At 37.4% G+C, this 24,040-nt stretch overlaps 4 protein-coding genes across 7 annotated transcripts in view; 3 read left to right on the forward strand and 1 right to left on the reverse strand.

The window, feature by feature from the left end:
• Positions 1-690: 690 nt before the first annotated feature.
• LOC148073946 (protein C19orf12 homolog) lies at positions 691-2,365 on the forward strand. Of its 2 annotated transcripts, none has more exons than XM_087797182.1 (3): positions 691-1,007; positions 1,106-1,266; positions 1,376-2,365. In XM_087797182.1, exons 2-3 carry the CDS (start codon positions 1,107-1,109, stop codon positions 1,639-1,641), a joined length of 426 nt encoding a protein of 141 aa, XP_087653308.1. In that variant the 5' UTR covers positions 691-1,007; position 1,106; the 3' UTR covers positions 1,642-2,365. The 2 variants fall into 2 exon arrangements, with proteins under 2 accessions (XP_087653308.1, XP_087653309.1); XM_087797183.1 differs by having other exon boundaries at positions 691-914.
• Positions 2,366-2,497: 132 nt separating this feature from the next.
• Positions 2,498-4,342, reverse strand: LOC148073947 (cytochrome b-c1 complex subunit Rieske, mitochondrial-like). Its single transcript, XM_087797121.1, has 2 exons — positions 4,155-4,342; positions 2,498-3,210 (listed from the first exon to the last, which is right to left on the reverse strand). Exons 1-2 carry the CDS (start codon positions 4,261-4,263, stop codon positions 2,600-2,602), a joined length of 720 nt encoding a protein of 239 aa, XP_087653247.1. The 5' UTR covers positions 4,264-4,342; the 3' UTR covers positions 2,498-2,599.
• Positions 4,343-4,560: 218 nt separating this feature from the next.
• rxylt1 (ribitol xylosyltransferase 1) lies at positions 4,561-8,865 on the forward strand. The gene is made up of 6 exons (XM_087798052.1): positions 4,561-4,759; positions 4,874-5,059; positions 5,735-5,837; positions 5,909-6,223; positions 6,291-6,461; positions 7,671-8,865. Exons 1-6 carry the CDS (start codon positions 4,588-4,590, stop codon positions 8,074-8,076), a joined length of 1,353 nt encoding a protein of 450 aa, XP_087654178.1. The 5' UTR covers positions 4,561-4,587; the 3' UTR covers positions 8,077-8,865.
• A 2,481-nt stretch (positions 8,866-11,346) lies between these two features.
• The window catches only part of srgap1a (SLIT-ROBO Rho GTPase activating protein 1a), a 93,582-nt gene continuing 80,888 nt past the window's right edge, over positions 11,347-24,040 (forward strand). For all 3 annotated transcript variants that reach the window (XM_087798124.1, XM_087798125.1, XM_087798126.1), the window contains exon 1: positions 11,347-11,795. In XM_087798124.1, coding sequence (XP_087654250.1) covers positions 11,732-11,795 — 64 coding nt within the window. In that variant the 5' untranslated portion in view covers positions 11,347-11,731. The remainder of the gene's footprint in view (positions 11,796-24,040) is intronic.

Consider the following 24,040-nt stretch of genomic DNA (forward strand, 5'->3'; position numbering starts at 1 on the left):
AAAGCAGTTTACAAAGTCCTAATTACTTGCACCAAAAAAACACATATTCAAGAACATTATTTCTCAAAAATGAACAAAATAAATTATTTTTTGAATGATAGAAAAAATATTTCTCAAATGATTACAATCCCGACAGAGTACTTCTTAAAAAAATAAGTTGTGACAAACCTTAGCTGAAAACATCAGCTTGAAAATGACAATTAGTCTTAACTTCGTTAGTTTTATGATCACCTTCAATCTTGTTAATATTAAAATAAATTGATTTATTAATAAAAAAAATCTTTCTCATGAAGCAATACATCTGTTTTTCTAGTATACATTTTGGTTTATATCGGATCATTTAAAAAGGAAATTATTATTATTATTATTCCAGTAATTACTATAACATTTAATCGAGTATCAAATAATTACTCATTTAATTATGAACATATTCTACACAATTAATGCTACTGAGCATCAAAGGTAACATTCACTCATGTCGACTATTTAAAAATGTATATTACATTGTAGAGTTACAAGTAAATTATTTTTTGTCACACACAATTTTCAGCCAATCAGCGGCGTCGACAGATGTAGCCCAGGACACATTCAGATTGGGGTTGAAAGTCACGTGTGTCGTCAGACCAGGAAATAACAGAACGGAAAATGATGTCAAAGCTCGTCTTTTTGTTTTTATAAATGTTTTATATATGTTATAACATTTATTCAACTCGTTCAGTTGAAGTTTTGTTCATTCCTAAAAAAAAAAAAAGACTTAAACACATTTGTTTTGGAAGCGTGTGACGTCATCACGCAGGAAGTCCCCCGGACCAAAATGGTATTCTACAGCGTCAGAAGTCAATCTGATTTTACACATCATCACTTGATTTTAAATAGAAGTAATTCCCCAAATGAGCAACTTGTAACTCACTGAGGTACGTTTGTTTTTTTTAACTCGTTTTATTACCTTGTATATCGTATTTTATAACCGTAGTGATTGAGCCGCAGATTTATTAAATCATCAACATGTAAGTATTGAGTCTTCTTTGTTCGGACGTGTTTTCAATACTTAATATTTTCCGTCATTTTACACTGAGACCTCGTTTTTGTCGTGTGTGATTCACAGAATGTCTCAACGATTGGGTGATGTGATGAAACTCTGTTGCGAGTTATCAGTCCATCAGCAGATCCAGACCACGGTGAAGGGGTCAGGGAAAGGGGCAGCAGCCGCCGGGGGCCTCGCCTTTGCTGGAGGGCTTGTCGGGGGGCCCCTCGGGATTGCAGTGGGTAAGTAGATTTCATTTTGGAATATATTTTCGGCCATTCAATAATGATGATAAATTACTCTCAGAAAAATGTATGGGAAAAAAAAACTGAAGCCATTCTTTCACTGAAGGTGGCGCTGTTGGAGGGCTCCTGGGCTGCTGGTTGACGAGTGGACAGTTCAAACCCTTGCCGCAGGTCATCATGGAGCTCAGCCCTCATCAACAGCAGAAGCTTTACAACGATCTCGCCTCCATCCTGGGAGACGTTCAGTGGACAGACGTGGCCCAGCTCACGGCTCTGGTGATGAGCAACAGCGGCTTGAAGCAGCAGCTGACGGCTGCCCTGCTGGGCTACGTCACCAAGGAGCTCCAGGCAGAGGTGCAGTACGTGGACTAATGCGGGACGTTGAAACAACGACTCATCGGACATACCCGAACGCTGGTTTAAGGGGTCACATTATTTATTAAAAAAAATACCAAAATAATAATCATGTCCTTGAAGGTTCTCCATGATGTTCATAATTGGGTGACTTGTTTATTTAGTATTTATACACTGGACTTGCTTGAATTCAAAAGAAACATCTTTGTTTTAAGAATTTCTTTTAGCTCAAACACTACATAGACACCAAGAATGAATCCCTTTAAGTTGATGATTATTGAATCAATGAATCAATGTTCTTTATCTTTAGACTTAGATTGTATCATCTTGTTCTTTCTCTTGATTTCTCTTTGTTCTTGTGCTTATTTTTTTATGAATAATTACTGTATTGCTGTGGCTAATTGGAAAAAAAAACAATTTTCTCCTGAGGGATCAATAAAGTTCTACATAACCTAACCAAAAACTTAAAATAGTCACAAGTGTTTCCTTAGGACACAAATAAGGAAAACTGAATGTCAACATATTTAGTATGTAATGCAGCTCAAATAAATATTTATTGCTTAAAACTATATCAACTTTTTTATTTATTCAAATGTACTTAAGATATATAGTGTGATGTGGTTTATTCATCGGAATATCTGTTGCAAGACTTAATCATGTAAGCTCTATTTTAACCAAACCGAAATCATGATTGGTTTATCAGCAACCCTTCTGTGTTATCGCACTATTGACAATTACTGACAACTCACTGTGGCAAAATAAACTTTGGATTTAGCTAAATCACCTATATTGTACCCCTGACTAACATGAATATATTTTGTTCACCATTTGTTTAAAACTAATGTAAAATATAAGCATGTATTCAAAGATGAGATTTTTTAAGAGATAAAATATGACTTTATTTATACATATAACCACGTATCACGTTCCCTGTTGCTCCACTCTAATGAGAGAAGCGTTGAGACATCTCTAGCATTTATCCCACAATTACTGTGTCGTCATCTGGGAACTCGTAGAAGGGAACCTCCAGATTCAGGGGAGCCGGCCCCTTCCTGATTCTCCCCGAGGCGTCGTAGTGGGAGCCATGGCAGGGACAGTAGTAGCCACCGTATTCCCCGGCGTTGGCAATCGGGACACATCCCAGGTGGGTGCACACGCCGAGAACGATGATCCATTTGGGATTGAGCACCCTATCCTTATCGTGCTGCGGGTCACGGAGCTCGGATATGCTCACCGCCTCCTCGGCAGCGATCTCCTTCTCTGTGCGGTGGCGCACAAACAGCGGCTTCCCCCTCCACTTGAAGGTCATATTTTTGCCCTCCGGGATGTCGGCCAACTTGATCTCGATCTTGGACATGGCCAGGACGTCCGCAGACGCGCTCATCGAGGAGACGAACTGGGTGACCACCGTCTTGGCTGCATACACAGTGACCACAGTAGTCGCTCCTGTGAGGAGGTAGGAGAAGGTGCGCCTGCCATCGCCACTTTCCTGTGAGGACTTTTTAGGGTCGGAGACTTCGGGGCGACGGTAATCTGAGAAGTCAGGGATCTTGATGTCTGTGTGGGCCAAACGAACTCCTGCAGGGGCTACAAAGAAAAATATAGAAAATAATTATCTACTCACTCACAACTAGTCACAGCTTTTAAAATAAACAAGGATTAAATTAAGTCCCTGGGTGTGTTTTTTATAATTTAAAAAGTCAAATACAGAAAATGGACTTTATGTAACTCAAGGTGGCGCCACAGCTGGCTGTACTAAAGGTTTCTGATTATGATCAACCATAAATAAAATGATCTTCCTATGAAAATTTTATTTCTGAACATTTTTATTGAAAGTTTACATGGGCTTCAGAAAATTAAAAAAAATGATTGTGTAATCCACAACATCTCGACTATATTCACGACTATATTTACACATGAAACAAAACCATACATTTTTTTCAGCAGCAAAAAGGGTCTCACATTGGTGTGAAGCCAGTCATCTACATTGAACAATAGCAATGGTGCTGCAGAATAATTACATTAAAAAAAATTTTAAAAAAGACTTTTATTCACTTATAACGGTTTAGAAAACTGGTTCTATCACCTTAACCTTGGGGAACATTTTGCAAGAGAAGATGTGAAAAACACTGGTATATACTGGAACATCTACATTTTAAAAAACATGCAGTAGTATGCATACTATTAAGGTTTTTTTGTAATATTAAAATGAAACATTCAGTCAATGCATGTTCCATGTCTAAGTAATATTTGAGTCTTTGGTTCAGGGCAGGAACTTTAATAGAGAATTCCTATTAGAAGAAAGAAAAATAGAAAACTTCAAGAAATGTAACTATTAAATCTGTGCAAGCTCAGACACGCGTTGTTTTTAACGTGTATGAGTTTGTTTTAATTTAATCGAAATCGAATACAGTGACGTAGTGACACAAATGTAATGAACTACTAAATGCAACAAATAAAACTGAAACACAACTGTTTTGTTGTTGTGTGGCGCAACAACAGTAGATTGCTAATGGCTAACTCGTCCTCACCAGCAGCTCGAACCAGCTCCCTGGATCCATTTAACGCCAGACCTCCAACAGGGAGACTCGTTGACTTCCGAAGAAGGCCAAGCAGCCCAAAACCACCTGCAACGGCCATGATTTCCCCCAAAATTTAAACGCTTAACCCGATGTTTCTGTTGGGGACGCGACCTTCCTAACGCTGCGAGCGTCTCTGACCAGGCTCGCCGGAATCAAACCCAGCCGTGAAAGGTTCCGCTTTAAAAAATAAATTCGGTAAATATTAAAAACACATAGTTGGTGACAAGTGTTCTTTTAATAACGTTTAAAAATCAAAATAGTATGTAAATAATTCATTTTTTAAATATTTTAATTTTTGCTCAGGCGCTTCTTTGGGGCAGCTCTATTGTCGTGTAAACAAGGGTCCTGTGGCAAACATGGAGGCTGGCTACAGAATGGTTACATGACAAAGGGAGAAAAAAGACTTAAAATGAAATTGTCAAAGAGAAAACTTTTTCTTTTGATAATTTTTGCATACGTGGCGTTTTCTCTGTATGCTGCCTATAATGTGTTCTTTAGTAATAAAGTGATTTCTCGTGTTCACCGAGTGGTGAAGAAGGAGAACGGAGCCGGAGGCGAGTCCACTTTTATCATCTATAACACAATGACTTATTCTGAATTAACTCGAGCTCTGGATTGAATTTTTTATGTTTATTCTCTAATCATTGGGGGTTGGATCTTGTTCGCAGGTGTAGGGGGTAATGGCGGTCCTGCTCCGTTTCTTGCCCAGGACTGGAATCCGTGGGAGGATGAACAGGTGGAGTACAACTCTGAACTGAACAGAAGAAATGAGGCTTTTAAAAAACACATGGACAAAGTTGAACGTGACAAACCCAAAAGAAACAAGGTCCAAATTTGGGGGAAAGCCGCCATAGGTAAGATATCATCGAAAAAAATTGAGTTAAGGCTTTACTTTCTGTTTTGACTTTTTCCTTGTTACATACAAATACAATGTTGACAAATGCTTTAAGAGTGAGAACAGGTAATGTCACCTAAATATTTGTGTGTGGTTGCAAAACTATTTTTGAAACAAGTGAAAAATAAATAGAAACTGAGCCTAGATGTTGTTTTGTTTGACAATGTTGTGGTTTGTATTTATGATACAATACAATGGCATAGCTTTCATTGTAGAAAGAAAAATATAATATCCCTTCCTCTGTTGCATTAAAATTTCAAGTATATTGTATAACTGGGCTGTTTAAATCTCTTTCCAAAAGGGCCACATATAATGGAAAAAGGGGCCAAATGTAAACGGTCCTATCCCTACAAGACTACAGAATTATTCTTAAAACAATTATCTAAAAATTATCTAAAAAAATAATAATGTCCCTACAAGTACAAGTATATTTTTCACATCCTATATGCAGTTTCGTTACTGTTGTACAAGCAAGTTAGGCTCACTTTATGAGTATTTTTCTGGACTTCAATTTCTGCAGTTCATGGAGAAATTAAAGATCATGTAACATTTTTAAATGAAAGAATCTGCAGCCTCTACTGAAGCTGGTATCACTGTTTTCCTGGTTGACATCTACACTTGTTTTTTATTGCAGGGCTGTACCTTTGGGAACATATTTTAGAGGGACCTTTAAACCCCACAGATAAGATTGCACAATGGAGAGAAGGAGAACTTCATTCTGGAAAAATTGATTTCAGGTAATGCATCACATATTCTTATGCCCTGACAAGTGTCTATACAAGTCTAAATTTGTACCCCAACTCTGTAGTTTCTACACAGGTCCAGCTGTGGTTCAGGGTCATGTCCCTCTGGATATGAAAAGCCTGGTCCTGGTTCTTAATGGGCGTGAGCAGCAGAAAGTGGCCTACTCCACCAGGTGGTTGGAGCATGTTCAAGCGCTGGTGTTTTCGCGCAGCGTGTCTCACGTGGCGGTGGTCCTGCTAGGCAACGAGCACTGCAACAACAACTGGATCGGCCCGTACTTGAAGAGAAATGGGGGATTTATAAATCTGCTGTTTGTGGTGTACGACAGCCCCTGGATCAATGACAGAGATGTCTTTCAGTGGCCTCTTGGTGTTGCCACGTATGTTCTTTAATTATTGGTCTTTCGATCTCTGTGCTGATCATCTTGATGACTTTTCTTCATGCAGTTACAGGCAGTTTCCAATGGTCAGACCCAACGCTCAGATGATCACCTCAACCAGACCTCACCTCTGCAACTTCCTCGGAACAGTTTACAAAAATTCCTCGAGAGAAACTCTCATGCAGATCCTGAAGCAACCTGGACTTGATAAAGAGTGCATTACAACCACGAGAGACAAGTAAGTACTCTAAACGTAATGTATACTTATACCAAACTTTCATTTCCACTTTTCTTACCATAGCATAAGTTCATATTGACGTAACCTTTTTAATGTGCCCCATGAACCAATTGAGTAGATGATTTCTTTACTGCCCCGTAACGTACAACAGACACTCGCTTAGAGACATACAAAAAATAAAAATGTTGGGAAATTCCTCACCAAAACTGAAAACTGAAAATAATTATTAATATAATCTATTTATGGCTATTAATGTGCTATAACCTCAATAAAATCAAGGCATTGAAATGGTTCAAATGCTTCAAAGAAAGATTTAAATAACAACATGAATGTATTTATTTGGCTCTGACATTTTAACAATGAACAATTTTAGTATAATTGGAGTTAAAAATAAAACATCCTTTTCAAACTACAGTTAACCACACTGCTGAAAGATTTGTAAATTTCTGAATTGCAAAGTATTTTCTCTCAATAAAAGTGCAAGTGTAAGTTAACATTTATGTGTAGGTTCAACTTCAATTAACATAAATGATTAAAAACAAACTGTTGGTGGAAAAATTAGATCGCCATAGGTTTAGAAAAGCCATTTGTTTTCTGTGTTCTGTGTACATAATTGAATACGTGATTTACATGTGACAGGCCTTGCATCAAGAGTGGACCGATATTGTTTTTCTCTAGAGAGCAACTAATGTGTTGCATAACTAGATCTTGGACTCTATTGAACTCATCAGTATGTTTCTGTACAAAACTCTTTTGATTTAAATATTTACATTAGAAAATGTGCTGAAGACTGAAAACAGAGATGAAATCTTGTATACTATAACCACAGCCACTCCGCTGTGATTGTTCAAGCGTCATCAATCCAGGAAGTCTCCACCTCCAAGGGACTCATTGTATAAACAAAGCAGGGAGTGATTACAGTTGGCTGGAGAAGACGTAAAGCCATTGTTAGACTCTCGTAACCTCTTGTTTGCCCGGATTTGAGACGATTGAGAACTTTATGAAGTAACAACTTCAAAACATGGTCATGATAAGAGACTTACTTTATCTTGGAGAGGAAGACTTCAACATTTGAAACATGAGTGAGTCAGGAGAGTTGAAGTTTGACATTAGTTGCTGGTGCACCCCTAATAAAAATGTTCCTCTATGATATCTTAAAGGGATAGTTTTATCATTTTATTTTATGTCATGCTCTCCATCTCTCCTCAGGTGGCTTCCTCAGGAGACCGCCGACAGTCTGGGCAAGTATCAGACCGCTCTGGCCCAGAGCGAGCTCACGCTCTGCCCCGTCGGAATCAACACTGAATGCTACCGGATCTACGAGGCTTGCTCTTACGGCTCGGTGCCCGTGGTGGAAGACGTGTTGACCCCGGGGACCTGTGCGTCCGGACCCAGCTCACCTCTCCGGCTCTTAAAAGCAGCCGGAGCGCCTTTTATCTTCGTCAGCGACTGGAAGGAACTGCCTGCGATCTTGGCGAGGGAGCGAGGCATGAGTCAGGAGCAGCGGGTGGACAGGAGGAGACGGTTGCTAGAGTGGTACGCCGGGTTCCGTCAGCAGATGAAGGAGCGCTTCACTGAGGTTCTAGAGGAAAACTTCTTTAAAAGCGGTGCTTAAGTAACATTTAACATTACCATTCGTGTGGTTGCCTTGTGGTGTCGTGAACATGGTGATGTGCCGATTATTACATCGATGTTTTGAGCGAGGCCACAAAAGATCAATCCAAATCTACTGTGGCGATTCATACCTATTCTTTTTAATGTTTACAACGTCATGATGAAAACTACTTTTGTATTTTCTATTACGGTTTGCGAACCGTTTAGATTCTTATGAGCTCAGTGTTAGAAGTAGACTGATAGAATCGTGTTGCCTTATGTGAGGAGAAAAAAAAAGGTGCATCCATCAGTTGTGTTGTTCAGAGTTGAACATGGATGTTGTTTTGTGGCATGAGTTGAATCATTCATAAGTATGTTTTATTTATTTTTCAGTGCTGCATGGATACTGTGGACAGTGCAATACAAAATGTGAGGTTGAGTCAGCGGCTGTGTTTGTGTCGTGTAGCATGCAGAGGGCGCTAAGTGCACACTCATTTATTTTCTACCCATGTTTGGCTTTTTTTTTCAATTTAAAGTCATGGCATTTACTTTATTTAATGATTAAAACATGCACTCCTTTACTTGGGCCGTTAATGTGAAAGCACTCGGTGTGTACCGATCAGCTGTAACATTATCAATATACATTTACTGTATGTTTGAATGACGAGAATAATTCATACTTCAGACTACATTAAAGATGCTGGAAGGAACTACATGTAAGCTACTTGTATTGTTACTGCTGATCGAATGTGTTGGATAAAGGCTTTTAAATATGTGTATTTATAGTATATAAAATTGAGAAAATAAATTACACTGTTTGACTGTTTATTTAGAGTGAATTAGGCTCACTGTTGTTTATATGAAATTACTTTCTAATTATAATTATTCATAATACAGCAAGATGTTCCCTCAACATTTGTGTTCAACACTTTACTATGAATTCATTGTCTATTTTTTAAAAATATTTATATTGGACTTTTATTAAAATAATATTAAAGGGTTAATTGGGTTTGTATTTTCATCTTAAGGGTATAAACATCTGTTGACCTAATGGTGAAATGGATCAGGTCCTAAAAATGTTCTTATTCCAACTTAAACCTATTACTAAACAAGGAATTTGGATGTATTTTAGTTTTTTGTAGAAATCATGCTTAGCATTTTCTGCACAAAGTAATATCTTGTTTTAAGAAAATGAATTATTCAATTGTATGTTTGAAAGATAATTTCAGGCCACAAGCTTTGTTTGCCTATTAAAGACTTATTTTGAATTCTAGGTTCAGTTTTGAGTTGATGCCTGGGCTTTACATGAACTCTTTACTGGACTTTAACTTTAAAAACAAAAAAAAGTGAATACATTTGATTGTACATTATTCTATTATAGTTAAAAGTTAATTTAATATATATTTTTAATTAAAAATAAAGTCTTTCAAAGACTTTATGCCATAAAATAAGTTTGCAACATTTTATTTTTCTGAAAATTGAAAAAACATTAAAAAGAACAGATGGAAAAATATATAAAAATCACCAAGAACTTTAACATGGTAAATGTAGAGCTGTACTAGTAATACAATTGTAGTAAAGTGATGTATTGTGTATATAGTATATTTATAGTATTCACAGTATTATTTTGACCTTACGCAGTTTGTTATCTGTGTTTACTTTGATCGTTGACATGAAAACTCTTTGTTAAACTTATTTTAAAACAATTAAAACAATATCAATCAATAAAGTTTTACCTTACCTTACCTTACCTTATGTTAAACCCTGACATGTTCATAGTTCACCATTATTAACATTAACATCTTCTTTAATTTGAACCAACAACCTGCAGCCACATAGAATGGATTGCACACCTACTTCGACTCTGAACTATTTCGATAGATATAATTGTTTACATATATTGAATTTTGGATTAATTTATCTACATGGAAATTGAATATGGTGTGCTGTCCAGAGTGTCCCCCGTCCTCTCGCCCAAAAGTAAGTAAGTAAGTAAGTATTTTTTGTGGTATAGCGCTTTTCCAGACCAGGGTCACAAAGCGCTTAAACAATCAAAACAATATTCAATAAAGTATATACTTTAAAGGGCAAGATAAAATTGATAACACAACAGGAGTTCCAGAAAATCAAGGGAAAGCCTGAACAAATAAAAACGTCTTAAGATGTTTCTTAAAGGAGTCAATAGATCAATCAATCATCATTAATCACAAGTAGTGGAGAGAAGCTCAAAAACTAATATGAACGATTAAAAAAAATCCTTTAAAGAAACCTCAACCATTTTTAAAGGTTAATTGTATAGTAATAAGTATGCAAAAACATTATTTTATAAACCATATATTTTATTTTATTTAACTCATACTCACGAAAACAAAAAACCCTATACTCATATTAAGTGTTTAATTATTTATTTCTGTTTATTTCATTGTTTTATTCCGCCAAAAAAAACATGTGTTTTGTTTAAAACACTATCAGTATTACTTTCTGATTCTAAAAAAGTAAGTAAGTAAGTAAGTAATATTTATTTATATAGCGCTTTTCCAGACCAGGGTCACAAAGCGCTTAAACAATCAAAACAATACTCAAAAAAGTATATATTTTAAAGATCAAGATAAAAACTGATAACACAACAGGAGTTCCAGAAAATCAAGGGAAAGCCTGAACAAATAAAAACGTCTTAAGATGTTTCTTAAAGGAGTCAATAGATCAATCAATCATCATTAATCACAAGTAGTGGAGAGAAGCTCAAAAAATAAAATGAACGATTAAAAAGAATCCTTTAAAGAAACCTCAACCATTTTTAAAGATTAATAATAAGTATGCAAAAACATTATTTTATACACCATATATTTTATTTTATTTAACTCATACTCACGAAAACAAAAAACCCTATACTCATATTTAGTGTTTAATTATTTATAACTGTTTATTTCATTGTTTTATTCCGCCAAAAAAAACATGTGTTTTGTTTAAAGTATTACTTTCTGATTCTAAAAAGGTAATAAATTGGGCAAACTTTTTGTGACATGGTTTAAGTTTATGTCAGACTGTTTATAAAGTTAGAAGCAAGTGACCAGATGTTTATTCCAAACCTAGGTTTATGAGCTTTGGAAAATGAATATATATTAATATAAATACACTATTTAAAATGAAGTGTTCTAGTCAATGTAAAAACTCGGGGGTGAGGGTGCGGGTCCAGGAGTGTCCACTAGCGGACTGTGGTCCCTCCCTCTGCCCTGCCTGCCTGCCTCGCTGCTGGGAGTTGAGGGAGAGAAACTGTCGAGGGAGAGAGAGCTGGAAGGAAGTCCATGCTAGTGTGAGGTCTGACTGGATAGATCCGAGGAACACGCGCACTGTCGTCGACGCACACTGGGCTGGGTCGCTACTTTTTTTTTTTTGCAGAGCCCCGCAAACTTGCTTGGATTCTTCTCTTCCTCTACTGTTGCTGCTGTGGACCGGATCATCCCCCTCTTTTTTTTTTTCTTCCACCCTCCTTCCACCCTGGAGATACCTCGCCGGGGAGAAGAAGGAAGGAAAGCATGAACTAAACGTTCATCTTGAGCTTCTCCAAGTCTTCGTGTTTCACCTCCTGTGATGAGTCCAGGATCTTGTTGACGACCAGAAGTTTACTCCGGATACAAGTCCAGCTCGAGGAGGAGGGGGGGGGAGAGAAAAAAAAAATGTCCTCGCCGCGGTTCAAGAAGGATAAAGAGATCATCGCCGATTACGAGAGCCAAGTGAAAGGTAAGCAACAAGCAAATAAAAAAAAATGTGCTTTAAACGGATCCATGGGGTTCATCCCTGGAGGAGCGAGTGAGTCATAGTCCGGGGGGTTGAGGGTTAAAGATCCATACCTGAGTCCTGGGATCTCAACTTCACTCTTGCTTTTTGGACTTATTTGATGAAATAATGTGTTGGAAATTCCAACAATCGAGTCGATCATCGACGAATCTCTGCGTGGATTGTCGCGATTAGTTGGACTGGGTCACCTGTGGACGAACACTGTCACGTGACTCATGAACTAAGACTAAATAAAAATCGATTGAATTTCCTCAGGGGCCACATTTCTACAGTGGCGTCTTGCAAAACTAAGAAATGGAAACGTATATAATAAGTAAAATATCAAGCTTTCATTGCCAGACACGTTATAGATTTTTGTTGTTGTTGTTGTTGTGGGAGTACAAAATAAAATAATTCACATTTTATGCTTAAAACTTATATTTTGAGAGCTCATAAAAGATAAATGTACCTCACAGTAATCTAATCTAATATTTTTAGATTTACTTTGATTATAAGAGGATTATCTATTTTGAAAGTTGAAGTTTTTTTTTATTTTTAATGTTTTAGGCAACTTTAAAATGTATACATTTTTTATCCAATTTAACATATATTTATTTTCACCCAACTATGGTGAACAAACAAAATAAGTGACAAATCAAGCCAAATATGCTAAACGGTATTCTTCCCAAATATTATTTTATATAATAAATACTTGTTAAAATGGCAAAAGTCCAAAATGAAAGAACCCTAGACTAGACATGAATAACAGAAATAGATACAAATAAAATAGTCTCTACATGAGTTTTGACCAGGGGGCCACATAAATATGGTCAAATGGCCACATGTCGCCCCCCGGGGCCACATTTTGCCAAATATTTTGAGTGGTAGACTTAACTGAGATCAAATTTTTTTAAAGTCTAAAAGAAATGTGAACCATTTTTACGTGTGAAGGAAAGAAAGTTCTAAACTGAAGTTGAAAGTAGTAGCTAACTTTAGGCTATTTATTAAAGCAAGAGAATAGATTTTATTACAAAAAAGTGTCTCCACTGTGTGCCTGATTCATGTCCAAAATCGTAATTATAACAAAAGTATAACTTTAAGACGAAATTGACATGAAGCTTTTTATTATTGAGTGAAACAAATAGTGTCAAACTTGCTAGCTTAGCAAGTGGCTAACAGTGCTAGCTCCATTCATACATTCTAGCACCCTTCGAAATGTATTTATGTTAAAGATTAAAATGATTAAAATCTCCAATTAAACAAGAAACCTTTTATTTTTTTTATTTTTTTTTTACAATAGAATTAAACTTATTGATTTTTGTCTGAATTCATTATTTTATTCCGTAATACCGCCACAGAAACTCCGATGTTGTGTTTACGACACTAGCAGTACAAGTTTCTGACTCTGACTAGTCTTTAAACCCATTTTTATTCCCTGGCGTTTTACTCCGCATTTTATTTGTTTTATTGTATAATTCCAGGGTTTGAACTTTTGTGCTTACGTTTTATGTTATGGTGCAGAACTTTGTCTTGACTGCATTTGTTTTTTAAGTACTCTATAAATAAAGTTGAGTTTTAAAAAGAAAGTCATGACAGAAATGATGCTAATATCAGGAACAGGAACTTAAGGTGGGAATTCTTTTTTTTATGCAAGTCATATTTGTCTTACAGAATGGCATGTCTTAGATAATACGCTTCTAAATCAAAGCACATGCTTTTGTTTATTGATCCAAGAAAAGGTTTTTTTTAGGAAGAGCAGGAGTGAGTCTGTAAAAGGATCATATTCCATACTTGTGTCCCAGCAGTCTGGGCAGCACACCTGTGTCGCCTTCTTCTGCCGCTTGCAAACTGCCGTTGAGCAAGGCACCGGATGACGTCGCACGAAACTTCTCCGGTCTCCCAAAAGTCCTGCCATGTACGGCAGATCATTCCAACAGCAGTTGGCTGCCCCGGGGGTTACCATGGGGATCTGGCCCGGAGCCAGTGGGCTCTCACAGCACTTGGGATGCTCAAATACCACCTATTCAAGCTAACCTTCGTACACAAGAAGAGATTGGGGGGGGGTTGGGGAGGCTTGTCGGGGGTTGACGCCGCTTCAGGAATTGCATGTGACTGAGCTCTCATTTGCAAGTAATGCACGGCCGTCGTCTCTCTTTGAGGATGACTAAGGGTTTTATTATAGAGGCATAGTCATGTCGGGGGACGAGCTTCAGGTCGTCATACAGATCGCATCGGAGTAATAACAACCTTATGCAGCAGCACTTAAAATAGCATGTTGAAAAAGAAATAAAATGTTGCGTCTCCATGTTTGGCTTCGAGACTGCAGCTGTTTTATAAATAACCCGAGGGTCGGCTCGGCTTGATTAACTTTCTTATTTTTTATTTTCCCCATCTGGAATCTTTGTCTGTTGAGAATTTTTGTTTTTTTGTTGTGCGCAGGTTGTTTTTTTTCCGTTTGTCTCTCAGCCTGAGGCGGCCTGAACACTGGAGGAGCTTCTGTTGTCATGAACATAAACTAGACCTTTTTTTCCCAAAGGTTTTGTTCCAATAAGATTACATATATACATGTTAAGCTCCTCCAGGAGGTTCTGTTTTCCCCGTTTTTTTAAAGAAATGTTTACAACCTGACATGCTTTGAGCCCTATGGCTTATACTGAGATGCGGCTAATCTATGGATTATGGTGGGTTGTGAGGCGCTCTCATGTGCAATAGCAAGACAGGTATGTAGAAGTCAGAGTGAACATGAAATAGAGATGCTGTATAAGTTGATCGTGAGATGGTAGAGACGGCAGCGTAAAGGACAAAATCAAACTCAAAAAGCCTTTAAAAGCAGGGGTGGGCAATTTGATTTCATCAGGGTCCACACCCTGTGTTGTGGCCGTCGTAAGGGGCCGCCGAGGGAAGCGTAAAACCAAAATATGATAGAAAAACTTTAAAGAAAATCATATAAAGTTAAATAATTAAAACCGTGCCGATTATGTAAAACTTTTCATAAAAAAAGAAATGTACTGTATATAACTAAAGAAAAACAGAAATAATAGAAACAGAATAATAATTATAATAATAACAGTTAATGCTCCTAGAAAACTACCTTTAGCAAGTTGTGTAGAGTAAATAAAGCATAAAAAAAAGACATAACAAGGGCCATTGGTGACAAGAAATCTTCATCTTACTGCTGTGTTATGAGGACTTTTAGGGAAAAATATTTATATATACTTAAATAAAAATATAATATTTATATTATACCATAGACTGGCTTATATAAGTACAAATATTTTTTCTTTTTACATATAGTGGGGTTCATATTGAGGTGCGCCAACAATTATCCTAATGTACGGACATTAAGATAATTGTTGGTGGTTTTCTTCAGCTGTATCTAATGCCTTCAACAGTAGTAGTTTCAACACATAATCAAAAAGCAGTTAGAAGTGGTAACTTTGTATCGGGATATACTAGAAATGACAAAGACATCCAAGAGACAACTTGTGGTGAAGTTTGTGGATGAAGTAGTCAGACGATTGGCCACTCCTGTCTAACGCAACTTCAACATATCAACTTTGTATCATTAAATACCGGAGGTTTTCAAAGCCATTAACAGAAATCAATAAAGTATAAATAATTACAAGTAACATTAAGTCCTGTTGCCGTTAGCGCGCGGTGAAGTCGTAATCCAGGCTGGCAAGTTCACCACAAGCTTTACTCACCATTGATGGTTAATCTCCTCCCATTATTTCTGAATTACCGCTTTTAATTCTCCCAAATTCTTCAGTTTACAGCAGACCTTTTGACAATCCACCACAGATTAACACTTCAAAAAATATCAACATGTTTTCAAGCAAGAGCTGACTAGTTACGCACTGAGGAGTAACAAGAAGGAATGACACTGTTTAAAGCGCGAATAAAGGAGATTTTATGTTTTGTTTGTATCTTACTCTGTAGCTATAAGTTAATTATATGAAGTTCAGTTTGTACAACTAGCCTTTCTAGCTCGGGGCTGTGACGTAAGAACATCTCAGTCTCAGAAATGAATCTTCCATCAACACATACTGCTCCGGCTCGAGTTCACAGCTGTAAAGTCTGTTTATGAGTCGTTCATTTGAAGTGATAATGAGCGAGGATCACATCTGCAGTAGATCCGTGCTGGCCACGGGCCGCTTCTGTTTCGACGGAGACTAAAAAAGGTTTCCAAAAAAATAGAACAACAAGCGTCTACTGTCGGGTCTTGAGGAGGGGAAATGCAGTTTTGGTTAATCAAAGTATTGTAGATAATATGTGGGGGCATCATGTTATATAAGCTCATTGATCTGTAGCCTGGAGTTCTGTGGCCTAATTCTGACACGCAGCATATGCACTGTGTTCATCTGCCATCGACTCAGCATTTATCACCATCACAGTCTCTATTGTCTCTGAGCGAGCGATTCTTTCTCAGTGCTCTGTTCTGTCAGCGTTTATCAGCATTCATCTTCAGTCTGTACTGGGGATGCACAGATTTTATAGATACCGATGGACTTTAAAAACATTTTTTTCAGATGTCATCAGGCCAAGATAGATCTTTGCACATTTCTCCCTGAAGTTGAACTAAACAAATCATTTAAACCACAACAAAAAAACGGAATGAAACTGACCTTTAAGGACTTCTTTCTGGGGAAACGCCATCATTTTTTCGTTGTTTGCAAATAAAGTATAAATAATATAGCGCATACATGTCAATCACGTGTCGTCAAATTATTTTAAGTTGCCCGCCACTTGGTTGTTTAAATTAAATTCTAATTATTATATATGATATGACTCAGATGTTGTGTATAAGATAAGATGGGGAACATAGATTGTGGATTTCAACAATTATACAGATACTTGAAATAAGGAAAAGAGATTTTGAAAGAAAAGGGACTTTGATGTAACACATTTTTCCAGCCCCAGGACCGCCATTGATTAGGGATTTTGGTCCCTTGTGTGATTGAGTTTGAAACCCCCTGATATAAACAGTACCTTTATGTATAGTTTGTCATATCAATTGGCCAATTTTGATGATGTCATAATGCTCACATTGGCACCAATATGTTGACCTGCCAATGGATTATTATCAAAATGTCATAATGTTTACCAGAGTTTATCTAGATTTGTACAATGTTGTCCTATTAGTGAGAGCTTTTGCCTCTGTTTTACAGTTTTAATTAGATTTACAAAATCAGAAAAGTAAGATTCTGACTTTGTAGTTGTAGTAAGTCTTAAGTAGTTTTTTTAAATGCGTATGAAAAGGTACCTATTGTCTATCTATGTCTCCTGATTATCTGAAATGGACTGAAAAATAAAACGAAGATGATGAAGTGAACCTTTTTACTTTTAGATGAGTGCAATATTTAGGGATTTTCAGCTAGTGTGGTAGGGCTTGAGACATTTCCTACACATAGTACCTCAGACTTGTATAGAAAGAATGACTAGCCATCTATCTATAAAATAATATCACTTTCTGACTCATTTTCTAACTCACTGAATAACCTCAACTCTTCCTTTTCCACCACATCACATTAACTTCTTACAAATGAAATGTGAATTTGACCATAAGTTGTAGTAACGGTTCTGACAAAGTACTAGTCCTCTTATGTGGTATGAAACTATTGAATGTGCTGAACAACAAAACAAAAAACAAGACATCATAAAGAGTCACGTGCACGGTTTTATTTTAATGTTCACGCCCGAGTTGACAACAAGCAGCAGGCCTTGTTTTGGAAAATACAGAAGCATCAATAAGACTGACTAATGAGAGTGACTTCTGGCTTTGTACTGCTCAACAGTTGCACTTCATTTAAGTCATTTACAACAGCTTAGACATGATTTAGGCATACTGGCTTTACTCCCTTTCCATTTTCAAGTCTTCCTCTCTTTCCCAGACTTGGTTTTCATGTCACATTGTATTTCTCTCTCATTGCCATGGGGTTGTAACATTAACAGCAGGACATGGTGAATCTGGGCGCCCTCACTTGGATCGTCATAAACCCTGGACCCCTTTGACCTGCCATCATCTTGGCTTGGAATCAGACTCCGAGGGCTCAGTAGAAAGTTGTGCCCAGCTTTGGGTGGAATGGTTAATACAGGGACCGACTGGGTTTTTTGATTAAAGATAAAAATGTACAAGCTCAACCATGTTTACTTGGAAAAGCATTTAACGTTGCAAAGTAGTTGTCTGTTGGCTCATAATCAATGTATTTGTTTCCTTTCTATAGTTGCACAGACCAAACACTGAGACATTAAAGTCACAAGCATGTAAACCTCAGCCACCATTTAAAATCCAGTCTGGCTGACAGAATACATTTTATGTATTACATTTTAAGTTTTTTTTTTAGTTAAATAGCTTCTTTTAACAATGATATTTCAAGGCTGAAACAATCATACCTATTTCTTTTTTCTCCAATGTTTGTTCCTTTATATATTTTTTTATTTTCTTCTTCCTAATATCTCTTTTAAATTTACATATTAATTTGACTTTAAAGGGCAACTAATGGGGGAAAAACCTTTCCTGACTCACGCTCATGTTTCAAATGCTGACTTATTCCTCTCCAAGATGCAGTAAGTCTCTCATCATGACTATGTTTTAAACGTATTACTTTATAAGGTTCTCCTCCGTCTGAAATCTTGACGAAAAAGTCCATTAAGACGTAATAATGGCTTCCAGCCAGCTGTAATTACGCCCGCTTTGTTTATACAACAAGTCTCATGGAGGTGAAGACTTCCAGGATTAATGACATGCGGTGACAAACCTTGATGTTTGATCAATCACAGCAGAGTGGGTGTGGTTACGGTAAACAAGATTTAATCTCATCTGTTTTCAGTGGGCTGGGCTAATGCATGTTTTCTAATGTAAATATTTCAATGAAAATACAGTTTTGTACAAACGGACACGTACTGATGAGTTCAATAGATGTACAACATCTATTTAAGACACACTTGAATCGACAGGTTAGTTGCCCTTGAATAGCATCTGCAAGTAAATGGTTGAATAACCGAGTCTTATACACTGATCTTTGGCGGTCATAATAATGTCTTTTGTACCAACAAGCTCATTTCAGGCAACATAAAGCTTCTTGGTGGACTGGACTCAGGCTCTTTTTTAAGGACCATTCTAAGGTTTAGAATATACAACAACAAAAAAAAGTTTTTTTTTAAACTGCAATGACAAAAAATGTTAGTATAAAATGCTGTCCAATTAGTTAACAACTGACACTTGTGTGTGGTGGTCATAGTTATCAAAAGGTATTCTCCAATATTGTTGCATCTATGTTGCCGTCTTCCTCACTGCTTGGTGAAGGTGTTGACGGAGGTTAGAGGTCAGAAGACTCATGGAATTACAGCACCTCACGCAGCTCTCCTAAAGAACACCGTTCACACACTTGCCATCTGTTTCCCTCTGCACGTGTGCATGTCTACCCTCGCTTTCCACTTATCGGCATGGCACTGGGTGTGGCAGCCGAGTGTGTTTGTGCACCAGTGGCCGGGAGTGGGTGAATGGTTATTGACAGCACCATCTGTGGTCACTCACCCTTTTTGCAGTTTTAATAAACTCTGCTGAGCACAACTAAACCTCCAATATCCCTGCTGTGCTTTTCAATAAAGCCACAAAAGGGCACTAGAACTCCGCCCAGACCCCCTCCTTCGCCCCCACTCTCCCCAAAATACCCCCAAACCAAACCCTTTCAGTGGTCCTGTTGCATACATATGTACTCAACAAAAGGGTGCTATTTCATAGGTGCTGTAGCTGCAGTGGACCTGGGTGTATTGTTTCCAGTTGTAACCTCACACCGGTTTATTCTGCTCGGTTGATGCTGACCTCATCATCAAAGAAATGCAACTTTATCTCATCCACAGACCGGCCCAGACACAGAAAGGCCAACATTGTGCCTACAAAAAATGTCACCCTATGACCAACAAACCAGGGCCTAAAACACATAGAAGTACATTTAAATCAGGATTAACATTTCCCTAACCTGTACACCAAGGCAAAGGGTTATTTGGCCAATATAATTACATGTCCATGGATTTTATCCGCTTGCATTTTCTTTGTCGCTCATAAGTGTATAATACTGTCAGAAGAACACATTTAGGTTTCAGCGTAAAACGTGATTGTATATCTGCACATTGGCTTTTGTTTTTGGATGTGAACTACCTCCATTTTGCATTTGAGTCACTGAACAAACTTCTCGAACAAGCGGTGAAACACGCCATTGTCTGGCCTTTGAACCACTTGTATCACCATGGCCTGGATGAATGAGAACCTTTTCAATCTATTTAACTAACTTCCCGTCTGAAGGATCCGCCGTACAGGATGTTGGCAGTTTCCGTGTGTCAAAAATGGAACGACCGTGTGGAAAGGGAAAGTGGAGTGTCGCTTCAAGGATGCTTCCTGGCGCGCCTAGTGGAAGCACTTGGATCAATCATAGCTGAAGCGGTCAGCTGTGGGCATGTTTTGCTTTCATGACACAACACTTCCAGTGGAACATGAGGAGGGTCATTAGGGCCCACCACCGGTCGAGGCTCATCAAACTGCTTTGAGTTGCTTCATGGGCAACCAATAAACTATTTTCTTGTTCTATTTTTAGTTGAAAAGGCAACTTAAGTTTTGATTTAAGTCTCTAAAATACATCTTGGACCTCTATTGTATCAACAGTATGTGTCTGTTTGTACAAAACCCTCTTTTCATTGAAATATTTACATTAGAAAACATGCTAAAGCCCCGCCCACTGAAAGCTTTACCATAACCACGACCACTCCGCTGTGATTGGTCGAGCTTCAGGGTTTGTCATTGAGTTGATTAATGGAAGCTGAGAAAAGAATGGATGAAGAACCAAAAAAAGGTTGTTATATTTTTAACTGAACAGATAAATATTTGAGAAAAATACTATCCCTAACCTTTTCTGTACCACAGACTGGTTTTGTTTAGACATCGGTTTCTCAGACCAGAAAATCCAGCAAAAGAAAATAACACGACAGTAGAAAAACGAATGCTAGTAAAGTAGATGATGGTAAAAGTCAATGCCACCTTTTTAGTAGTGTTTTCATGACAGAAAAAAAGTGTATTTTTTAAAATAAAACATCTTTCAGAGTCTTTTGACCAATTAAAACATGTTTTTCTTTCTTGATCTCGGGTTAATAATTCCTTATGAACATGTATGGGACCACTGCATTAAATAATATTTAATTTATCTTATTTTAAAATTAGTTAGTGATTAGACCAGGCATGCGTCACTATTGGGCACACCATTTCTGTGAGTGTCAAAGAAAGAACCGTCGTAGTTGTGAAATATCTTTTCCAATATATGCCTGATCCAGCCTTATACCCCAGCTCGGGCTCTGAGGTCTGTGGATCAGAATCTACTGATGGTTCCACGCACACGGCTCAGGACCAGAGGAGAGAAATCTTTTCAGGCTGTAGCTTTGAAACGATCTTCCTCTCTCTTTGCGCTTGATGGATCTACTGACTCCTTTAAGAAAAATCTTAAGACTTTTCTATTTGTTCAGGCTTTTCATTGATTTTCTGGAACTCCTGTGTTGTTCTCAGTATTATCTTGATTTTTAAAGTATTTACTTTTTTGAGTATTGTTTTGATTGTTTAAGCGCTTTGTGACCCTGGTCTCGAAAAGCGCTATATAAATAAATATTACTTACTTACTTACTTACCCTGTACGCTGCCTCTTCCTGTGGTTAGACTTAAGAACCTTAAGATCCTTCTCTGAGCAGAGTTGTCGGGAATACGCATCAGTTAATGAGCTTGATTGGATTCCATGTGTCGCTGAACTCTACGCCCTGATGCCAAGGTACAGGGTGTTAATGGAATGGGATTGGATTCGCAGAGAAAGTAGACAGAAGGTCGGGAAGTTGACTTTAAGAAAGAGTTTCTTTGGGTTTGTTACTCTTTTTTTTTTTGGAAGAAATTCCCAGGAGTGTTCCAGCAGATGGACATGCAGGAAGGCAGACAGACGCAGTGTGACCATCAGGCCACACTCGCGGTCTGCCACCCTGTAGGTCTGGATTAAACACCAGGAGATTGGGGGATGGGGAAACGCTGCATGAGGTCACGGAGGAGTAAGGGAAGGCGGTCATAAGCTCCAACTTGGTTGACTTGTTTTAATCTGTGTCTGTAGCACAGATTCATTTGTAAGCCGTTTATGTGTTTAGCGGCAGCGAAAGCCTTCAAAGACGAGCGCAAACGTACCGTGGGTGAAGGTTCTTGTTAACTCTTGTTCACTCGGGAACATCTGCTGCCAAAAACTTCCTTTTTTGTGTCAAAGATTTTATGGACTTCAGCAATCTGGTCACAAGTTTAGGGAGGTCCTGTGGTCGCCACAAAGTCGCTGGTCTCAGCGTGTTGTTCTTTTCTCACTGAATATTTTTGTTAAAACAAAAAGTGTGGGAACGATTGTATAGAAACAGAAATACTTAAGCTGACTAATAAATAAAAGTTGCATAAAAGTCTTCATTTGATTGATTGGTTTCTAACTTTTTCTATGTTATACTGGTTCGAACATGCAAAAAAAAGAAAAAAGAAAAAAGCAATAACCATTACTTTAAGACACAGAGCTGTTATAATATTATGACTACTTGCCTTGATGTTGTGTTGACCCCCTTATTTCTCTCTCATCTTGTGTTGCTTTACAGCAAATACTCAATGGATAATTTAGGAAATTAGTAAAAAACATGAATAAAATACTGTTAAAAAAGTTTGTATAGTAAAGGAACCAAACAAAAATGTCCCAAGTGTGTTGGACACAGTTGTTTCGTCATATTAATCAAATACAAACACGTGTATTTCATATTTGTAACTCACGGACTCACGATAAATCACAAATCGTTGTTTGATATAAAGGAGCCAAGAATAACTGGAAAAAAAACTCTGTCTTCACTTCCTGCTTAACTCTTCTTTTTTCTTCTTTTTTTCCCCCAAAAACATTGAATTTCAAACAGTTCATTCTTTGGCAGGATATTGACTTTTGTCGTGTTGAGAACTGTTTTTAATGGAGCGTAGATTTGTTTTTAACTACATTTCCTGATCGGTAAATGTAAAAAATATATAATATAACCAGCTATGCTAATGCTAACCATTAAGCATCTGCTTCTTCCCTCATCATTCCGCTGTCCACCCCGAACACATATGGACCGCAGTTTAATTTACTGATCTGCTCGACCCATCCCCCTTCATTCCTTTTTACCTACCTTGACCCCGTGACCCAAGTGTAGCAGCCTTTGAGCCCCACTGCCCCTTTAATCAATAACTAAAGACCACCCCAGGAGGCACGGCTGTCGCTTTTTGGGCACCTGCCCCTCCCCAGAAAACGGTAAAAAAGCCAAAGCTTGAATAGCTTTGATGCTCTTTAACATTGAATTTAGTTAAAATTTCAATTAATTTATTGGTTAATAATCATTGATTGTTGACGAATGATCATATGTTGCTGATATTTTTTCTGTGACCGTCTAGGCTTGTACTATACTTAAGAATAGATGTGTTTTGGCAAGAATCTGGCGGTTCCATACCTCTCACTTTATTGTGATACTGTAGTAACGAGGATATATTTGTAGTATTGTCGAGTACTTTACTCTGGTGTTGTAGAATTTGCAGACCACATGACTTTTGAAAAAGTAGTAACTGCTTTAATTTGTTTTAGAACCAAAATATGTCCAAAGATCAGGTTTAAAAGCTGCTTGAGTCCACTGTATCCTCTCATCCTCAGTTGTTGCCGGGAACTCACAGGATTTCATTGTTCCTCAAGCTACGGAGACCTCAATGACTGCTGCCATCTAGAGGCTGGAAGTTTATTTGCAACACAAAAATGAACAAACACTGTATATTTACATCTTTATAAATCCAATTATTTTATTTTATACACAATTAATTAAAATGTATATAATAAAATAACTATGAAACAGATACAAGTGATTAAAAAGCCCAAAATAATTTGTATTAGAAACTGCTCAATCGATGAATATTAATACATTTTCATGAAAAACAAAGTTTTAAGGTTATTTTTTACACCTGTGCTTTTCATCGTCTCTTATTTGAGGTTCTCGTGACAAGATCTGATTTTATTAAGATCCGGGGGATGTAGCGACTTTTAATTTTAATTTAATTACAACACAGTTAATGGTTATTTAAAAAATAAGTATAAAAACTTTATTGAATCATGAAATTACCATGGTAAATATAAAATATGATTCCAACG

The sequence above is a fragment of the Callionymus lyra genome, chromosome 8 (assembly GCF_982586985.1).
Source record: "Callionymus lyra chromosome 8, fCalLyr1.hap1.1, whole genome shotgun sequence".
In the NCBI taxonomy this organism is placed as follows: domain Eukaryota; kingdom Metazoa; phylum Chordata; class Actinopteri; order Syngnathiformes; family Callionymidae; genus Callionymus; species Callionymus lyra.

Coding starts and splice junctions, on each gene's coding strand:
- LOC148073946 (XM_087797182.1), top strand. CDS start 1,107: ATGTCTCAACGATTGGGTGATGTGATGAAACTCTGTTGCGAGTTATCA. Junction 1,267..1,375: donor GCCCCTCGGGATTGCAGTGG/GTAAGTAGATTT, acceptor CTTTCACTGAAG/GTGGCGCTGTTGGAGGGCTC.
- LOC148073947 (XM_087797121.1), bottom strand. CDS start 4,263: ATGGCCGTTGCAGGTGGTTTTGGGCTGCTTGGCCTTCTTCGGAAGTCA. Junction 3,211..4,154: donor GGAGCTGGTTCGAGCTGCTG/GTGAGGACGAGT, acceptor TTTTCTTTGTAG/CCCCTGCAGGAGTTCGTTTG.
- rxylt1 (XM_087798052.1), top strand. CDS start 4,588: ATGACAAAGGGAGAAAAAAGACTTAAAATGAAATTGTCAAAGAGAAAA. Junction 4,760..4,873: donor GAAGGAGAACGGAGCCGGAG/GCGAGTCCACTT, acceptor TCTTGTTCGCAG/GTGTAGGGGGTAATGGCGGT. Junction 6,224..6,290: donor TGGCCTCTTGGTGTTGCCAC/GTATGTTCTTTA, acceptor TTCTTCATGCAG/TTACAGGCAGTTTCCAATGG.